Source organism: Vulpes vulpes, chromosome 1 (genome assembly GCF_048418805.1).
Source record: "Vulpes vulpes isolate BD-2025 chromosome 1, VulVul3, whole genome shotgun sequence".
NCBI classification, from domain to species: Eukaryota; Metazoa; Chordata; class Mammalia; order Carnivora; family Canidae; genus Vulpes; species Vulpes vulpes.
Genome location: NC_132780.1, coordinates 13893786 through 13913792, shown reverse-complemented (window position 1 = coordinate 13913792; position 20007 = coordinate 13893786). Strand labels below are relative to the sequence as shown.

Sequence of the window (20007 nt, the reverse complement as noted above, 5' to 3'; positions counted from 1 at the left end):
AGCCACAGAGGGGGAGATGGTGTTTAATTTCCTGGGATGGCGTACAGGACTGAGCCCCATCGCAGTGCCCTCGGGGCGCCACCCATCCCTCAGGGTCCGGCTTTGTAGGCAGCTCTGGAGTCCTCAGTCCCCCTTCCGCTGCACCCTGGCGCCAGTGGGCCCTGGGTATGACAGACCCAGGGTCGGGTAGAAGGCCTCGGGGAGGGTGGGGCCCGGGCCCAGCCTCTGGAGGTGTGGGTACATGAGGCCCAGCTCCGCAGGGCCGTAGCGGATGGCGCCGGGGGTGCACAGGCCCCGCACGACCGGGGGCAGGAAGCTGGCATGGAGGAGAGAAGGTGGGGGGTCTCCGGGAGGCCCCAGGCCCCAGGGCCGCACCAGGTCCTGCTTCAGGGCCCCTGCCCGGATAACAGAAGTGAACTCAGGCCTTGGCAGGGCTGGGTGGCTGGATGGTTCCTCGTCCCCACTGTCCTCTGTGTCTTTAGCCTCCCCTGGGCCAGGCTCCACTTTGATGCGTTTGCCCCGGCTCCGGGGGGCCTCATCCTTGTCTAGAGGGGCAGCTTGCTTCCCTTCTGCTGGAGGCTCTGGCTCTGGAAAAGGGAGACATGAAGGGCGCTGTGTGTGTGCGTCCCCAGCCCCCACTCTTCCCAGCTGAAGAATGAAGCTGAGTTCAGTGGTCTAGACCTGTGGGTCTCAGCTGGGGCCATTTTGTCCCCTAGGGGCACATGTGACAGTCTGGAGACATATTTGGTTGCCACAACTAGGGTGGAGGGTGCTCCTGGCATCTAGTGGGTGGAAGCTGGGGATTCTGTGAAACACCCTACAATGCACAGGACAGCCCCCAAAGCTAAGGATGATTTGGCCCTAGATATCAGTAGAGGGGAGACTGACAGACCCTGGTCTAGACCCTTGCTGTCCAACAGAACTTTTCTCGATGACGTTCCATATCTGCGTGATCCAGCTCATTAGCCACTGGCCACATGAGGCTACTGAGCCCTTGCAATGCGGCATGGGTGACCGAGAAACTGAATCTTCCATTTTTAATTGAATGTCAGTGATCACACGTGGCTAATGTGGCTTCCAGACTAGAGAGCTCATGCCCCAGAGGCCCCTTGGAGCTTCCTGGGGTGAGGTGGGAGGTGGGGCTCACCTGTGGGCTCTGGCTCTGGGCTGGATATGTCCTCACAGGCCACGCTGGCTGGAAGCTGGAAGGCATCCAGGGGGGTCTGGCCACCCTCGGCTTGGCTGGGGACAGGACAGGTGGGATAGAACCCCCACCCCATTGTACTTAGGGCTCATCACTGGAACCCCGGACTCCAACCTGGGATCTAGCCCAGCTTAGTCCTATCTCCATAGGCCAGACCTGGGCAGCCCGGCCCCCGCCCCCAGATGTCGCCATCTCGGTGTCTCCTGGGCACCTCATGCTCATCTCCCCTGAGCATCTTCCTTTCAGACCACTGCTCCCCTCAGAGGCTGGAACCCAGGCCTGGCAAAGCCAGAGATGTGGGTGGCAGCAGATGGCCACCTCCCCTCCTCCACCTGCACTGCCTGGCATTTCCCGGAGCCACCCCAGCCTCTTCCCTGGGCTCCCGGCCCTGGTCCTGTTCTTCAGACCTCCCACTTCGTGCGTCTTTCCACAAAGCAGATGTGACTGTGACCCTCTCCAGCCTTAAGCCCTGCCATGGCTTCCCCGTGCCCCGGAATCAGGCCCAGACCCTCTGCCTGGGGCAGAGGCCACCTCAAAGCTGTGTCTTCACTCCTCTCTGCCCTTTGCAAGCAAGGTCACACCACCTGCAGGTCTTTCCTCTCACTGTCCCCCTGTCCCCTTCCTGATTTTCAAACCCTCTGGGCTTGGCCTCTTCGAGAAACCCACCACCACCACTAAGCTGGGGAGAGACAGCAGAGTCTTGTGGAGGGGTTCTGAGGCCCCTGTGGGCCAGGCAGGGTACAGCCCTCACCTGAGCACATAGCTGACCCAGAGCACATGGCGCTCCCCAGGGCTCTTCCCACTCACGGCCACGGTGGCCACGGACTGCAGCCACACGAAGCCCCCAGCCCGCTGCAGCCAGCGGTAGTAACCGGTCATCACCTGCCCCTTGTCCAGCACTGGGCCCAGCCCAGGGATGAGCCGAGACAGTCAGAGAGAGAGAGAGACAGATACAGAAAGAGATGGAGAGACAGGGGCACAGAGAGGATGGCGGTAGGGAGGAGATGGACAGAGACCGAGTCAGAAGGACCAAGTGCTAACCTGGCATGGAGACCTTCTAGATTTCTAAGGGTGGGTCAGAGAGACACCACGGTCCCTTTACTCCCACCCCACATCTGAGCTGTGGCTCAGGGTGCAGGGCATGGGGGTGCTGGGAGGCGGGGTTTCTCACGGTCCAGGTGGCTCTGGCGGATCCTGGCTGCATCCTGTCCATGGACAAACTGGTAGCAGCTGCGACCCACGAGCTCTGAGGGCCCCAGGTCCATGTGATCGCTGACTCTAAGGACAGCGGGCAACAGAGAGAGGTGAGAAGGGGTCTGAAACCATGGGGAGGAGGAAAAAAGGCAGGGTTGGTTCTGGAATCACCAGGGTACAAAACCTGCCTCTGGGGTGGTCTGGGCTTCAGTTTAACCCTGGATCAAATGGGTTAAATACCAGTGTCCCTCCTGGGGTGACTATGGGCATTCACCACTCCCGGGTGCGGGGTGGCCCCGGGCACTCCGAAGGCGCTCAGAGCGTGGGGACGATCTCACTATTTAATTTTCCCCACCGCACGGTGCAGGAGACGGTGGAGAGGAGAGGCGGGAGGCCGAGGGGGTCGGGGAGGGGCGGGGTTCTGCAGCAGGGGCCCCGTGCAAGCCCCGCCTCCAACAAGACCACGCCCCTCCCACAGGCCCCGCCCCGGCCCCGCCTTCCAGTACCTCCGCGGCTCTTCCAACCCCGGGGCTCCCCAGCGCCCCAGCTCTCCCGCGTGGCCCCAGCCGCCCGCCTCGGCCCCCAACCCCGGTACCTGCTCTCACAAGCAAGGATGGTGAGACCCAGGCTGAGACGGAAGACGATCATGTGTCCGTGTAGTGGCAGCTCGGCCAGTGGGGCGGGGGGCAAGGTGTGGCCCAGAGCCACAAGGCCCAGGGAGCGGGCCCGAAGGCGCCCCGTCACGTGGATGACCTGCAGGCGGCAGGCGGCAGGCGGGGTTGGAGGAGAGGGGCCCGTCACCCACAGGTGCCCGGGCACGAGGACATGGCTGGCTGGCATGCGGGAGCTCCCCCCAGGTGGGCGAGGGGACTCGGCGCCAGGGGCCGGGGCCAGGGAGCCCACACGCACCTTGTACCCCGAGGCCTTGACGTGCAGCCCCCTCTTGGTGAGGGTGGATTTCATGCGGATGAAGAAGGAGCGCTCCTGGACCCGGGAGAAGGGAGGCGCCTCCGCGGCGCTGGCCTCTGGGAGGGGAGAGCGAGGAGGGTTATGGGGTCCTGCGGGAGAAACCACACGCCCCCCTACCCCCTGGACAGCTGGCCAGACAGCGTCATGGCCACGGCCTACGGTCATACACTGAAGTCCTATACCAACCTCCCTCTAAGTGGCAGCCAGCTGGGTCTAAAGCTCAGATACGACCCTGTCCCTCCCTGCCCTGAAACTGCCATGGCTCCCTAGGACCCTTGGGATAAAGCCCAGCTCCTCACCTCGACCTAAAACTTGGGCAAGAACTGCCTCCCGCTGACCCCATCTCTAGCTACAAACTCCAAGACCCAGGTGAGGCAGAGCCTCCTCCAGGAAGCCCTCCCTGACCTCCAGGCTGGGTGAGCCGTCCCTCTGGGGTCTCCCACTCCGGCCCTGACCACTCGGGATCATCATTTGCTAGGGACTAGTCTTCACCACCTGGACTGTCATCATTGTGTCCCCAGCCCTCCCCAGCACAGAGCAGGGGCTCAGGGTAGAGAAACAAGACCCACAACTACAGGTTGGTCTATAAACCCGGTGACAGCCTTCTAACAGCTCACACCCAGACGAACCTGGGCCTCAGTCTTTGGTGCAACTGTAATCACACTCCCCAGTGGACCCCGTGGGTGTCACAAACATCTCCCAAGCTTGCAAGCACTGCTGAGAGCTTAGATGTTTTTGGTGTGAAGCAAACCCAATATGAGAAAATCCTACTCATAGGGAAGTTAACCTCGAGTCCCCCAACATCACAGAACTAAAAGAAACTTCCAGGGTAATCTCCCGGCACCCTCCTTCGCCAACACGGAGTGGAATATTCCACTGGAGAGAAGGCCTGGAAGCACAGATGCTGGAGCCAGACAAACCTGGGCTGGAGTCCAGATCAACCACTTACAGCTGTGTGACCTGGGGCAATTAACTTAACCTCTCTGTGCTGGGCCTCAGTTTCCACCTTTGCAAAATGAAGACAGTGATAGCTCCTGCTTGTGGGGTTGTGATTAGGATTCAATGCAGTTACACACTTAAAGGCACAGCACGCGTGAACTCCAATGAGCCGTGCATTGTTTTCTTATTGCCAAAGCTGGGTTCCATCTGGAACCCCCAGGCACCCATCCTCACTTGGTGGCCAGAAGGGTCTTTCTGAAACTCAAATCCTGGGGAGTCAGGCAATCCTTGGCAGCCTAGGCAATTATAGGGAGCCGAGCCTTGTTGCTTCGGTTTAGACTCTGATTCATTTTACAAAAATGTGCTTTGCAGCTTGAAGGAGAGTGGTTTTTGTTGAAAGACGGCATGGCTGGGGTACCAGGTGTCCCTTGATCTACCCTCAGGCCCTTGGAATTACCGATCTCAGGGGTATCCGCAAGCGAGGACGAAGACGAGGAGGAGGAAGAGGAGGGCACGGAGGGCGGGGTGGGAGGCCCGGGGGTGGGGGTCCGGAGGCCCAATTGTTCCAGCACCTCGGAGTGGTCCCCGGGGTGGATGTAGTCGAAGACGCTGCTACCCGTCAGCTCCACCTGCCGGCGGAAGAGGGGACCGCAGAGGGCTGGTGAGATGCGCGCGCAGCCACTCACCCCGGGTTTAGCCTCCGGCCCGCTCGCCTAGGTTGCAGGCGCCCTTCGTGCCAGTTCTACGTTATTAGAATTTCTTTTTAACCTTTTCAAAGGAGATACACACTTAGGCTCTTCTTATGCCTTCTCACGTCAAATCCGGTGATCATTAAGGATTTTCTGCACCTGCTTACTCCGTTAGGGAGCTGCGTGGCCGATTGTCATAGCCTCCATTTGGCCCCAAATGAACCACAGGATGTCCCAGCAGGGATGGAAATCAGGACACAAGCAGTGGAATGGTTTTCGAACTCTTTAGAGAGTTAGAGCTTTTTAATCAGACTGGCTGCCATTCAATTCACCCGCAAATCTCTCAAAGCAGCCCTCCTTCGTACCACACCTCCCCCAGTCCAGGTCCCCATCACTCCCACCCCCACCCCAGCTGTGTTCCTGCCCCCAGAGTCCTCCCTATTCTTGTGGCCTTTAGTTTCCATTCAAATACCCCTGCTAAGTTACTTCTCTGACCATGGCCCCCCTCCTCTCAGAAACCTCCCAGAGCTCCCACTGCCCCGGGCTTGAGATCCAGCTCTTCCCTCTGTCCCTCCTCCCTCTGAACTCCTCCTCATCGAACCCTTCCCTGCACCAGCTGCAAGTCTGTCCTCCCCTCTACCTCCCTCCCTTCCCCTTGTCCACATTCGCCTACTTTCAGGGTCTTCTTCCCCCAGGCCTCTCCAACAATTCACCGAAAAGGTGCTCACCAAGGCCAAAACCAAGCGCTGGCTTTTCTAAATTTCCCATTTGCTCAAACCTTTGCAAAAGTGATGAGAGGATAGCGATTTGTCCTGAATGGGTTGGGAAGGCCTAAGATGCCACCAGGAGCCAGGCCGCCCAGGGATGGGGGTTCTCGGTTTCTGCCTGCCTGCCTTTTACCTTTCAATGCCAGCTGCAGGAGCTGGGGCAGAAGCAGCTGGCGGAAATAAAGACAAAAACGCAAGCCAGTCCACTAAAGCGCCACAGAAAATCTTCCAAAGTTGGCAAAACCCAAGCCCTTCCAATACAAATTGCAGCAATTCTTCACAATTGTTAAGAAAAAGGAAGTCTGGGTAAATACGGTGCATTTGGCAAACACTCATCGACAAACTGATCTTTCTGCTGCTCTGCCTTCTTCAAATTGACCTGTTATTTTAATAGCCACTCCCCTCTACCTGTAAGGTGGAGCTTTCTGGGGTTCCCCTAGGTGCACTTGGAGGACCATGGATCCAGTTCGCTTTTCTGGCTGGGATGGTGAGGCCAGGAGAGAGAAAGGGCATGCATGAGCCCGCAGGGGACACAGTGGCTGAGCCAGTGAGCCAGTCCAGGCAGCCTGCAGCGGGCCCCTTACCTGCGAGAGGCCCAGATAAATGGAGACGGTCTCCGAGATGTAGAGGAACTTCCCTTCCTGGTTCAAGGCAAACACGAAGCCATCCAGGGACTAGAGTGGGGAGAAGTAGGGAGAGGAGGGCTGGGCATCTGTCTGTCCAGCAGGCAAGTGGTAAGAGATTCTGAAATCTGGATCTCCACCTCGGATGGATTAATTGGGGTGGGGAGGGGCTTCCGTGGTCGTGGGAAAGGACAGGCAGGAGGGGGAGCCCCTGGGGATGCTCCTGGGGGGATGGATGCTGGAGAACAGGGTGCTGCTCTCCGCAGGTGGCCACCAGGTGGCAGCAAGGAGCAGCAGGCAGGGGAAGGACCTCACCTGTAAGATGTGTCCACCCAGGTGCTGCTCAAAGACTTCGGAGACCAGCGCCATGGGCCCCCGGTGGCCTGGGGCTGGGGACAGAGGGAGGGGTGAGGCCAGGGCCTGTGGGTAGGCCCCCATTTGAGCCAGGCTACAGATCTCCCTCTCTCCTCCCCAGTCCTGTAGTCATCTTAGGGTACCGGGGGCCTGAGCCCTGTGTGTGTGGGAGGACGGCTTGGGCTTGTGGGGTGGGGTGGGAGGGGCAGAAAGAGGCTGAGATGCCACAGAGATAGGGAGACACCAGAGGACACAGGGAGCCATCCATGCACTCATTCATTCAGAAAGTCTCCCTGAGCACCAGGTGTGCAGCAGGCCCTGTGCTGGGGACAAGGAGGTGCCCCGGACAGCCTGCTCCTCTCCTTGTGGAGGCACCCAGGCCGGGGGCAAGAAACTCACAAATACAGAATTATTTTATGTACCAGCATCAGGAAGGATTGAAAAAGTGGTGTGAAGTAAGATCCAAAGGATGGGAATGAGACTAGAGAGAGGTACAGAGAGCCAGAGACAGAGAGACAGAAAAAAAGAAACAGATATGGAGACACAAAGACACCAAACAGACAAGCAGATGGAGAGACATACAGAGGAAGGAAATACAGAGGAATACAGAGAGACGGGCATTGCAACTCAATAGAAAAAACAAAAAACAAACAGGGGCACCAAGCTGGCTTAGTTGGTGGAGTGGGTGACTCTTTATCTCAGGGTCATGAGTTCAACCCCTGGATAGGGTGTAGAGATGACTTAAGATCTTAAAAAAAGGATGCCTGCATGTCTCAGCGGTTGGGTGCCTGCCTTCGGCTCAGGTCATGATCCTGGGATCCAGAATTGGGCTCCCTGCATGGAGCCTGCTTCTCCCTCTTCCTGTGTCTTTCTGTGTGTGTCTTTCATGAATAAATAAATAAAATCTTTAAAAAAATCTTAAAAAAACCAAACCCCAACGAGATATCACCTCACACCTACTAGGATGGCTAGAATTCAGAGAAATGTTGTTTTATTGTTTAATTTGAGTGGAGAAATCAGAACCCCTCTGCATTGCTGGTGAGACTGGAAAATGATGCGGCCACTCTGGAAAACAGTACGGAGGCTCTTCAATAAATCACACATAGAATCACCTGCCACGCAACCCAGCAATTCCACTCCTAGGTATATATCCCCAAAGAACTGGGAACAGGTGTTCTAACAAATAATTGTACACAGATGTTCACAGGAGCTCGATTCCTAACAGCCAAAAGTGAAAACAAGTCAAAGTCCATGACCTGATGGACAGATAAATAAATGTGCCATATTCATGCAATGGAATACTATTCAGCCAGGAAAATGAATGAAGCCAGGACACGTGCTCTGATGCAGCTGGACTCTGAAAACATTATGATGGGGGCACCTGGCCGGCTTAGTCGGTGGAGTGGGCAACTCATGGTATCAGGAACATGAGTTTGAGCCCCATGTTGAGTGTGGAGCCTACTTTTTTAAAAAGTGAAGACAGGGACGCCTGGATGGCTCAGCAGTTGAGCATCTGCCTTCAGCCCAGGGTATGACCCTGGAGACCCAGGATCAAATCCCACGTCGGGCTCCCTGCAAGGAGCCTGCTTCTCCCTCTGCCTGTGTCTCTGCCTCTCTCTCTCTCTCTGTGTGTCTCTCATGAATAAATAAAATATTTTTTTAAAAAAAAGTGAAGACATGCAAGGCACAAGAGACCACACACAGTGTGACTCCGTTTCTCTGAATTGTCCAGAGCAGGCAAATCCATAGAGACAGGAAGCAGGTTGGTGGTTGGGGGAGGGGGGTGTCTGGCAGGAGAGAGGGGGCATGGGGAGTGTCTGCTAATGTGGACTAGGTTTTTTGGGGGTGCGATGAAAATGTTCTGGAACCAGATAGAGTGGTGGTTGCACAACTCTGTGACTCTACAGTTTGCCACTGAATTGTACACTTTATTTTTTATTTTATTGTTTAATTTGAGTGGGATCCATGGGGAGCCTACTGTAGAGCTTGAACTCACAATCCTGAGATCAAGACATGAGCTGAGATCAAGAGTTGGATGCATAATGGACTGAGCCACCCAGGTGCCCCTTGTACATTTTATGTTTTTTAAAGATGTTATTCATTTATTCGAGAGACACAGAAAGAGAGGGATCATGACCTGAGCCAAAGGCAGATGCTCAACCATTGAGCCACCCAGGTTTCCCCCCACCATACATTTAAAAATGCTGAATTCCATATTATATAAATTTTACTTCCATTAAAAAAAAGTTTTAAGGGGCACCTGGGTGGCTCAGTTGGCTATGCATCTGACTCCCAATTTCTGCTCAGGTCATGATCTCAGGGTGGTAAGATCGAGCTCTGCATGGGGCTCTGTGCTCAGAGGGGAGTCAGCTTGAGATTTCTCTCTTTCCCTCTCCCTCTGCTCCTCCCCTCCACCCTGCTCTCTCTTTCTCTCTCTCTAAAATGAATAAATCTTAAAAAGTTAATATTTTTTTACTTATTCATGAGAGACACACACACACACAGAGGCAGAGACACAGGCAGAGGGAGAAGCAGGCTCCTTGCAGGGAGCCCGACGTGGGATTTGATCCTGGGTCTCCAGGGTCACACCCTGGGCTGAAGGTGGCACTAAATCGCTGAGCCACCTGGGCTACCCAATCTTAAAAAGTATAAGTATTTTATTTTATTTTTTAATTTTTATTTATTTATGATAGTCACAGAGAGAGAGAGAGAGAGAGAGGCAGAGATACAGGCAGAGGGAGAAGCAGGCTCCATGCACCGGGAGCCTGACGTGGGATTCGATCCCGGGTCTCCAGGATGGCTCCCTGGGCCAAAGGCAGGCGCCAAACTGCTGCACCACCCAGGGATCCCAAAAAGTATAAGTATTTTAAAAGAGATAGGGACAGACATGTAGACACAGAGAAATTCAGACAGAGACAGACGTAGACAGAGATGAAGAGATGGAGAGAACAGAAAGGAAATGCCCAGAGAGACATCCAGAGAAAGACCATGATAGAAGGACGCGGCAAATGAGACAGAGGGCAAAGAGGGACCCAGCCCCCTGACCCAGCAGCACCCCTTCAAACAGGAGCAGAGGTGACGGGTCGGGGTGGCTTAAGTCTGTTCCCACCCAGGACCCTCTCCCTGACCCTGCAGAGAACTACCACCTCCCTCCCAAGGGGCCCTATGTTCGGAGAGGGGAGCCAGGGGACACAGTGACCTTGAAGGTCACCAGGTCTGGTGCCAAGCCCTCCCAGGCTGTGTGCCCTGGGCCCAGTCCCTTCACCTCTCTGTGCCTCAGTTTCCTCCTCTGTCAGGTGGCTTTGCAAAGAGCGCCGACCTCACCGGCTGCTCGGGCCCAGCGCCCGCCTGGCACACCGCAGGTGCTCCCAAATGCAGAGCCGGGATTAGTATTAATCGTGTGATTACTATTGTTATTTCCAGACCATCAAAACAGCAGGCGGCCAAGCCCCGCCCCGCCCCGCCCCCACCCCGGCCCTCGGCTCCAGCCCCGCCCCCGCCCCGCCCCCGCCCCCTAACGTCTTGGCCACGCCTCCTTCTCCCAGGAGCACCTCCCGCTGTTCGCACCCTTTCCCCACCCCTGGCTGGAGCTCCAGGAACAATAAATGGGGGGGAGGGTGATGGGGACCCCTCCCCCGAGATGCAGCGCGAACCAGCCGGGTGACAAGCAGGAACAATGCCGCCTGCTAATTGTCGCAATTTTCCCCTGTCATTTTTGCTAATTCCTTCATTTTCCCGCTCACAGGATCAGCCCAGGTCAGACTGAACGGCTGCAATTAACAGCCTTAATGGGCACGTCGGGTGGGGGTGCGCAGGGGGAGGGCTCGCTGCTCCCCGGTTGGGACGGGAGCTTTGGGGTCGGTCCCCTCACTGACTGAGGCGTCTTACCCTCCCTCCGCCTCCGCAAACCCAACTCCGTTCCCCTGTTCCCCCCTCCCCCTGTTCCCCCCTCTCCCGGCAAATGCCTCCACTCCTCCCACCCCCAAATTCCCCTCTTCACTGCTCCCAGATCTGCCCCCTCCTCATGCCCAAACCCCCAACCATCACTCACTCATTCAACAAACATTTGCTGGTTGCTTATTGGAGCCTGTCTGCTGAGAACTGTCCCATTTGTCATCACCAAGCGGGGACAGAGGGGACAGGGGGAGAAGGCCGCTCCCAGGGCTCCGGGAGTCTGGTCACCTCCTAATCTCAGTTGGCCCCAGAGATGTTCGTGTCTGGGGACAGGGAAGCCTCACTCCCTGGGGGCAGGCCTCAGGCCTCTGCACTCACCTCCGCATGTGGCTTCCTGCTTCCACCCTCAGGACTGCCACCTCGGCCACCTCCGTCCCCCATCGGCTTGTCTCCCATCCTGCTCGGCTAACAGCCAACATCCTCACCAAGGCCCACGAGGTCCTGCAGGACCTGGTCTCTGCTGTCTGCGCGCCCTGCCTCACCTACGCCTCTCTGGACTCCGAGGCCTCGCTGTGGCCTGCACTCAGCAAGCTGATTCCTGTCTGCCTCAGGGCCTTTGCACCTATTTCCTTGGCCTAGAGTGCTTTTCTTCCAGCTTTTTTCGGGGCCTGCTTCCTCACCTCCTCCCAGTCTCAGCTCAAAGGTCCCTTCTTTTAAGGGGCTTCTGTCAAACCTCATGCCCTCACTCTGTTCCACAGTCACCCAATAAACACTTAGTGGGCCTTTGCCCCAGGCACTGTTCTGGACTCAGGGTACAAGGTGTCATGGGGGAGAGAGAATTAAGAAATAGTGTCGGGGCGCCTGGGTGGCTCAGTGGATTGAGTGTCTGCCTTGTGCTCAGGTCATGATCTTGGGGTCCTGGGATTGGGCCCCGCATCAGGCTCCCTGCTCAGTGGAGAGCCTGCTCCTGCTTCTCCCTTGCTTGTGCTCTGTGTCAAATAAATAAATAAATAAATAAACTCTTAAAAAAAAAAGTCAGATGACAATAGGTGCTTTGGAAAGAAATAAGACAGGAAAGGGAGACAGGGAGTGCTGAGGGCAGGGGTGCTGTCAGTTTTCAGGGTGGTCAGGGGAGGCTTTCCTGAAAAGCTGACACATGGAGGGAAGGGAGTTCCTGCAGGAGGGCACAGCAAGTGCAAAGGCCCTGAGGTGGGAACATGTTTCTCTGAATAACAGCAAGGTGGCCAGTGGGGGGTGGGGGGCGGGGGGGAGCTGAGGAGGTGAGAGGGGTAGAAAAATGAGATCAGAGGGATGGGAGGGGGGCAGAGGGCCTACCCAGAAAGGCTTGTAGACCCACCCTGGAGGTCAGGGACTTTGTCTTGTTCCCTGGGGTGTCCCCAGGACGAGGCCTGGCACAGGGAAGGTTCAGCGGCTGGTGAATGAATGATGACCCCTGATACAGGATCCAGGCTGTCTCCTCCCGGACTCAGAGGTCCGGGGCTACCGGGGCACCTCAGCACATCACTTGTGCTGTTCTACAGACATCAGCCCGGGGCCCAGAGAGAGGCGGGGGCTGCAAGGTCCGGGGAGACCTCCAAGCCTGGAGGCTCCGAAGGTGACCCCGGAAGCCAGTCTGCATCTCAGCTGGGCCCGGGCTCGGAGGATGGGACGCTGGGCAAACCAGCTTCACCTCTCTGGGGCTCAGTCTTCCACTTCTAGAAAATGGGAATCAGTGTTGCTTTCCTCCTGTTTTTGAGAGGATTAAGCGACTTTTGTGGTTTAGTTTTGGTTTCGGTTTGGGTTTTTTTGCGAGTTATTTGTAATAGTGCTCAAGAGTGCATTGGCTATCTTCACTCTCATAACTGAGCAGGACAGGGGAGCACCCTCCCCTTCAGAGAGGGGGAGGCACCCTGCCTTACTGACTAGCTGACACTGTCCTCAGTTTCCCTATGGAAGCAGGCACTTGGCCTCTTCCTGGGGGCCCTGTGGAGCAGGAGATGCCTCCAAATCCCCACTTTCGGGAGATTTAGGAAGGAGTCCAAGTAGTACCTCCAACACAGACCGTCCTGGCCCAGGCAGCAGGGTTGGGGGGGTAGGGGGTAGGGTGCTCTGGGGAGTGGAGGCAGGGGCGTTCATCAAGTCCACGGTGGGCCACCTCACTGCCCACCTCGCAGCCGTGTCCTCAGCAAGCTCCCGTCCCCTTCCAGCGCCCATCCAGGCAGTGGAGGGGGGGAGCTGGCCGCCGGAGGGGCTCTCTGGGCGCCCCCACCCTTCCTCTCTCCCCGCGCTCGGGACAATAGACAAGATGTTTATCCCCCGCCGGCGCACATGTTGTTCGCGGTAATGACAGTAATCAGCGGCGCTAATGCCGCATTCTCTCGGCGCCAGTCAATTCGCCTAATTACCGCCTGGGAAGCCGGATTATTTAAATTTAAATGGTGATTTATTGCGAGCTTAATCAATGCTATTTTCTCTCCCCCCTCCTCCCCTGGGACCGGGGCAGGAGGGGAATTGGAGCCCCTCCAACCTCGCCCTAAGGACACTCGTTCATCTTGGTGGGGAGTGTAGCCTGGGGTGCCCCGTCCCTGTCACCTGCGACCTCGGATTAACACGACTGTCTCCTCGTCGGGAGAGAAGCAATAATCCGACAAACAGCGGTAATAACAGGAGCATAACACTTCTACGGATCTAGCAAGAATAAAGTTGAATTATAACAAAATTGGGGGGCTAGCTGTGTGTACCCGTGTTATACCTCATCCTACTTGTCCAGGGTGCAGATTGCATTTCTCCACTTATGTCATTATTGGGTCTTGGCTACTGGGACATCAGGGGCTGTATCCAACTTGTTTTCTGCGGGATCCCAAGGGCTCAGGACAGTAGCAGGCACACAGTAGCTGCTTACTGAACCACAGACCCCAACAGCCCTGCAAACTAACCACTGACGCTCAGAGTCACTACGTGGTGGTGGCACCCGCTGTGCCAGCTACGTCCGGGGTGTCCACATACATTACTGGGTGGGTTTTCATCTCAGCCCTCTGGGCGTGCGAAGGGACTCTCATCAGGATTCCCATTTCACAGACGAGGCAGAGAGGTAAGGCGGCCTGCCCGGGGTCACACTGCTGGGGAGTGGCCCAGTGGGGACAGGGACCCAGGAGAGTCTTTCTGGAGCTGTCCATCTTACCTGCCACGTTATACTGTCTCCCTCCCGCTTTCCCAGACTGAGAATTCAGATTCCAGAGTCCTCGTGCTCCCCCTGGGGCCCCTCAAGCCTCAGTGAGGGGGGTTCTTGCCCATGAGTGGATGGGGAGGCCCAGGCTAGGCCCCCCTCCGTCCAGCCCTGGGACCTGCGGCCCTTCTTTGTGATAATAACGATTAGTCTCCCCTAATAAGAATAACAGCATCGAGCAGGGGTCGGATCCCTGGTGTTGGCGGCCCCTCGGTGGGCCAGAACTCATGAAATCATCCCTGCCTCGAGCGCCCGTTTTGCAGATGAAAAGACTGAGGCTTGGAGAGTCAAAGCCTCCCGGGAGGGGCGCACAAATGGTCCGGCTGACTCCCAACCGCGTGCTCCCTCCCTCTCGGCCAGAGGCCTGGGCGACGGCCGGCGGGCACCTCGCTCTCCCGCCCTCCGGCCGCCGGGGGGTGCACAGGGACCCTCGCCCCCCCGCGTCTGCGCACTCACCCAGGCCGGCCGGTGGCCCAGTGGCCCGCAGTCCCCAGGGCGGCGCCCCGAGGGCGGCGAAGCGGCGCAGGCGGAGGTAGGTGACGCTGAGGCGCACGATGGACGCCTTGTCCAGCTGGCTCGAGATGGCTCCGGGCAGCGGGAGCAGCTTGGCCAGCTCGAAGAACTCCAGGTTCTCCTTTCCGCGCCGCGAGCGCGCCGCGTTCCGGGACTTCTCCTTGCGCTGCGCCTGCAGGCTGGGCGGGCGGCGCGGAGGGGGCGTCAGCCCGGCCCCGGGGCTCGCGGCGGGGCGGGGCGGGGGGAGCTGCGGCCTGGGGGGGCCCCGCCCTCGGGGCCTCGGAACCCGGCGGGACGTGGGAAGTGGATTCGACACCGGAGGTGGGGGCAGAACCCGGGGTGTAAATAAATTCCGGGGGGAAGGAGGAGGAGTTGGAGGGGAGAAATGAAATGTTGGGCGTGAACTCGGAGGATGGGGGGTAGGAGCAGAACACGGTGGGGGCTGTTTGTAGAACAAAGGTCGACACACTCGGGGTGAGAAATTCTAGCTCCAGAGGGCGGGGCGGCGGGCTGAGTGTGAATCCTCCCGGGCCGCCCTTGGGGGCGGGGCCACGGCCCTGGGGGCGGGGCTTTGCTCACCAGGGTCCGGGCGGGGCCTTGACCACCAGCCCCGGCAGAAAGTCCCACGGGACGCTGCGGCCGCGACCTGCCCCGCACTTGAGCTCGCCTCCGCCGCCGCCGCTGGGGTAGGGGGCCGCCATCTCCGCGGGCCCGGCTCAGAGCAGCCGGCGGGCCTCGAGACCCGCGTCTCCCGCCGCCGAAAGGAGCCGGAGGCAGCGCTCGGTGCCCGAGGGGGCCCCCCGGGAGACCTGCGAGGGAAACTGAGGTCCGTGCGGGGCTCGGGGGTCCCAGCGAGGAGCCGGGGCTGGATGGTGCCTCAGTTTCCCCTCTCTGGAGGCCCCGGGACGGAGCCGGCTGTGCTCACCCTGCCCGGCCCCAGGCGGAGCTCGGGGCGAGGACGTGCTCCGCCGCCGCCGCCGCCTCCCCCGCGCCGCCCGCCAGCGCGGCCGCCTCACGCCCGCGCCGGGCCGGCTCCCGCATACCAATAGGCGCACGCGGCGCGCATACGGATCCGACCGGCCCGCGCGCTGCGTGCCAAGCATGCCCAAGCCGGGCGGGCGGGGGGCAGGCGCCTCGCCGGGGCCCAGGCGCGCCCGACTCCTGTCCCCAGAGCCCTCCGTCCCGGGGATCCGCTCTCCTGGCCCATCCCAGGAGTCCGTTTGCCCGCATCGGCGGTGCGCCCATTTCCCTGGCTGGGCTAAGGAGGTCAGGGTTGGGGGGGCAGAAGGCAGGGACCCCACCCCAGGCCCTGCCCGGGGACCACCCTCCGCAGCCCCTTGGGGTGTGGCCATGTGTCCGGGCCGCCAAATCTCCGCAACCACAACTTCCTTCCCGAAGACCCCGGCGTGCGAGCCACAGCCCCCGACGCAGTGGCCAGAGCATCAGCCAGAGGACGCCCGCAGGATGGACCCGACACCCGGGGCCCAGGTGTCCTGGTATCTGGATCCTCCAGAACCAGCAACGTGTTCAGTTGGGTCTTCGTTCGTCCAGGACTAGGCATGAAGGACTCCCTCCCCCACCCCGCCCCCAGTAGCCAGGCCGCCCCCCAGCCTCCCCGACCAGGTGTCCAGATGCCCTAGACCTTGGTGTCCAGGTACCCAGCCCCCTATTTCCCCAGGACCCAGACATCCGTGTGCGCCTGCCCCCAACCTCAGGATACGGGCGTCCTGATGCCCTAGCCCCCAGGGCACTGGAGTTCCGGGCCCCTGTCTCTGCAGGACCCAGGAGTTCTCTGTCCCCTCCTGCTTTGCCTCCCGGCGTCCCCGACCCGCAGGACCCACAGCGCCCTTACCTGGCCGCGGGGCAGGCTCCGGGCGCGGCGTGGGGCCGGCCGGGCGGCGCGGAGGGGTGGCCCCATAGACCCCGGGGCAGGCCGGGCTCGGCGGGGCGCGCGGGCCGTGGCGCTCGGTTCCCCGCGCCCACCGCGGCCTCGCAGACTTGGAGACGCGCGGACCGCGCTGGCGGGCGGGGGCGGCGTCTGCGGAGCCCCGCCCACCCAGTCTCCGCCCCCTCGGGCCGGCCCCGCGCCACCTCCCGGGTCTTTGCCGGGGTAGGGGCTTCCCCGCCGGGGACTCCCGGGCCGCCCCGGGGGGGCCGAGCCCTCTCCCCCTGAGGCCGCTTGGAGCGTCCGGCCCCCTCCCACCATCAAGAGAACCTCGGAGCCGGAGCTTCCGAGGGGGGAACGTCGGAGTCTCCATACTCCTCCTGGGGGACCTAGCACCTTAGTCCCACCTAGCCGAAGTCCCACAGGAGAGCCGTTCTGCAGGGGCCCCTGGGTGCTGGACACCGTGTACCCGAACCCCCTGTAGGGGTGCAGACTTAGCCTTCAGTCACGCGCCAGGAATGCGAATCCAGGCGTTCGAGACCCTCCTTTCCGAGGAGAGAATTTCAGGGTGTGAGTATGCTTCCCGCGCCCTGGACAAGAAGGGGACCCCGAACCCAAGACCCTCAGCCCCCCAACACACCTTATAAAGCCAGGCTTTGGCGTCCGGACCTGCCCTCCCTCAAGGCCAGGAACCCAGGTATCCGAAGAACTTCAGAGATCAGGATCCTGCGGTCTTATTACAGCATTTTCTGTTCCTTTCAGGGCCCGCGATTCTTGGTCACAGGGCCTCGAGGAATGAAGAGGTGGCCCAGACCAAGAGTGATGGCCAGCAGAGCCAAGGTTATTGAACAATAGTACAAAGCTCCCAGAGGGGGAGGGGACTGGAGAGGGTGGCCGTTGGAGTTTCTAAGTTTGGGGGTTCTTATGAGCTCTTTAGCCCAACCATCTTAAGCAACCAGGGGTGTGCTGACTGGTGCCAATCACCGATCTATTAGGTTAACGCTTACCTGCGGATGGTCTTCTGGGGCTGACATCTGGGGGCCTATGTCTTTTTTTTTTTTTTTTTAAGATTTTTAAAAATTTGTTTATTCATGAGAGAGAGAGAGAGGCAGAGACACAGGCAGAGGGAGAAGCAGGCTCCCTGTGGGGAGCCTGATGCTGCGCTCGATCCCAGGACCCCTGTGTCACGACCTGAGCGGAAGGCAGACGCTCAACCACTGAGCCACCCAGGCAGCCCTGGGGCCTTATGTCTTAACTCCCCCTTGCTCACTCGTGATAGTGACAAAAGCTTTGTGGTTAATTGTTTTATTTTAGGACTTTTTGCAGAAGTCATTTCTGCAAAGGCTGCAAAACAGAATGTTAGTGTGGTCCTGTCTAAGCTCTAAAACAGGATGTCAGAGCTGTTTTATCTTGGCTGTCACGACTTCCATATTTTCTCGTTGCGGACCCTGGCCCTGAACACCGAACTGTCAACTCACTCCTAACATTATCTCCTCCTCCCTACCCGCCCCGCAGGGACAGGAACCCCAGCATCTGAGCTCCCTATTAGATCACAAATAAGAATTCAGGGAGAATGGGGACCCAGGGGTCCAAGCCAGGCCTTCCCCACGCTGGTAGGAGATGCTATATTTCTCCCTCCCAAGCCCCTTCAGCAGGAGCATTTAAGCTCCTGGAGGCCCGGACGCAATGAATGAAGATGGAGTCTTAGGAGAGCCAGGCAGGCAGAGAGGCCTGGGCAGGCAGGCAAGGGTCTGCCTCTGGTTGGACGGATTGGAGAAACTGAGGCACATACCTCTGAACAGTCCTGTGCACTGGCCAATAAGTGCATTTTTAAATTTTTTAATTTTAAAAATGTTTTATTTTATTTATTCATGACAGACACAGAGAGAGAGGAGGCAGAGACACAGGCAGAGGGAGAAGCAGGCTCCATGCAGGGAGCCCGATGTGGGACTCGATCCCGGGACTCCAGGATCACGCCCCAGGCCAAAGGCAGGTGCTAAACTGCTGAGCCACCCAGGGAGCCCCTCTTTTCTTTTTCTTTCTTTCTTTCTTTCTTTCTTTCTTTCTTTCTTTCTTTCTTTCTTTCTTTCTTTTCTTTCTTTCTTTCTTTCCTTTCTTTCTTTTCTTTCTTTCTTTCTTTCTTTCTTTCTTTCTTTCTTTCTTTCTTTCTTCTTTTCTTCCTTCCTTCCTTCCTTCCTTTTTTCTTTCTTTCTTTCTTTCTTTCTTTCTTTCTTTCTTTCTTTTCTTTCTTTCTTTCTTTCTTTTCTTTCTTTCTTTCTTTCTTTCTTTCTTTCTTTCTTTCTTTCTTTCTTCTTCTTTCTTCTTCTTTCTTTCTTTTTTTTTTTTTTAAATAAGCTCTACACCCAGCGTGGTGACCACAGGTCAAGAGTTGCACACTCTACCCACTGAGCCAGCCAGGTGCCCTGAGGGGAACACTCTTCAAGCAGCTCATGATAACCACAATTAACAGCTTAAGGATCACTTAAAATTCTGCTAATTCTTTTCTCCATAGAGGTTCTGAGCTGGACTCTATTACTAAATCCATTTTATAGCTAGGGAAACTGAGGTGCAGAGAGAAACTGTATAGCCTGGTTATGTTGGTCTCTCAGCCAATACTATTTTCCTATTTATCCCAGGAGAGACTTGATCGGGTGTCAGGATAGGGCTTCAAGATCAGATCAATGGCTCCCTCTCCTGACAACACTTCCTAGCTGTGTGGCCTGGGCAAGTGCCATGGCAGGCCTTGAGAGGTGCATTCACACTCTGCAATTGATTGATGATTCCACACGCACAGATTGTGTCAAGGCTAAGAGCCAGATTTGCTGAGGTTCAAACCCCAGGTCTGCCACTTACTGCTGTGTGACTCTGGGCAAGGAACTTCACCTCTCTGGGTGGGTCTCAGTATTTTTCTTTGTAAAATGAGGTAAATTTCCATCTAGTACACACCACATAGCCTGCGTGTAAGCATTAAATAAGTCCATCCAGAAGTTCTCAGAGTGTGACTGGGGGACAGATTCCTGAGACCTTCTCAGGGGCTTCTCCTAGGTCAGATTTTCTTTTTTTCTTTTTCTTTTTAGATGTATGTATGTATGTATGTATGTATTTGAGGGAGGCAGGAGAGGTAGTGGGATAGGGAGAGGTAGAAGCAGACTCCCTGCTGAGCAGGGAGCCTGACATGGGACTCCATCCAGGACCCTGAGATCATGACCTGAGCCAAAAGCAGATGCTTAACCGACTGAGCCAAACCGACTGAGCCACCCAGACGCCCCTAGGTCAGATTTTCATACTGAGATGTTTTCTTTTTCACTTCATTCTCACACTCGGAGTTTTCCAGAAGCTGCATGCCATGGGATGTTGCAATAGACTCAGTGCAGGAGCATCCTTGAGGATCCGGCTGTCTTCTCTAATGCCAGACCTTACAGATACCAGTGAAAGTGTACAAGAATGACACTCTTCCCACTAAAATGTTTTGTATTGGAAATATATATATATATATATATATATATATATAGAGAGAGAGAGAGAGAGAGAAAGAGCCTGCTTCTCCCTCTGCCTGTGTCTCTGCCTCTCTCTCTGTGTCTCTCATGAATAAATAAATAAAATCTTAAAAAAAAACATAATTTAAAAAAAAGGTGACATTTATTTTTAAACAGCAATAATTAACCTATTACAGGTTAACATGAATAATATTCTATGAAAAATATATTTTAAATATTTTATTAAATCTTGGGATCCCTGGGTGGCTCAGCG

General features: G+C 57.1%; 1 protein-coding gene across 1 annotated transcript; it reads right to left on the bottom strand.

The window, feature by feature from the left end:
* Positions 1-3: 3 nt before the first annotated feature.
* On the bottom strand, positions 4-16381 carry NPAS1 (neuronal PAS domain protein 1). The gene is made up of 12 exons (XM_026014005.1): positions 16225-16381; positions 14952-15181; positions 14316-14551; positions 6701-6774; positions 6347-6436; positions 4764-4935; positions 3308-3423; positions 2994-3151; positions 2376-2482; positions 1956-2103; positions 1148-1242; positions 4-587 (listed from the first exon to the last, which is right to left on the bottom strand). Exons 2-12 carry the CDS (start codon positions 15071-15073, stop codon positions 124-126), a joined length of 1782 nt encoding a protein of 593 aa, XP_025869790.1. The 5' UTR covers positions 15074-15181; positions 16225-16381; the 3' UTR covers positions 4-123.
* Between the last annotated feature and the right edge of the window lie 3626 nt (positions 16382-20007).

Bases quoted from the DNA above. Each gene is read 5' to 3' on its own strand.
- NPAS1 (XM_026014005.1), bottom strand. From the start codon at position 15,073: ATGGCGGCCCCCTACCCCAGCGGCGGCGGCGGAGGCGAGCTCAAGTGC. The intron at 6,437-6,700 runs GTGAGGTCCTTC...TCCCCACTCTAG, and splicing joins TGGGTGGACACATCTTACAG to TCCCTGGATGGCTTCGTGTT. The intron at 2,104-2,375 runs GTGAGAAACCCC...GGCTGGGCCCAG, and splicing joins CCGCCAGAGCCACCTGGACC to TGCTGGACAAGGGGCAGGTG.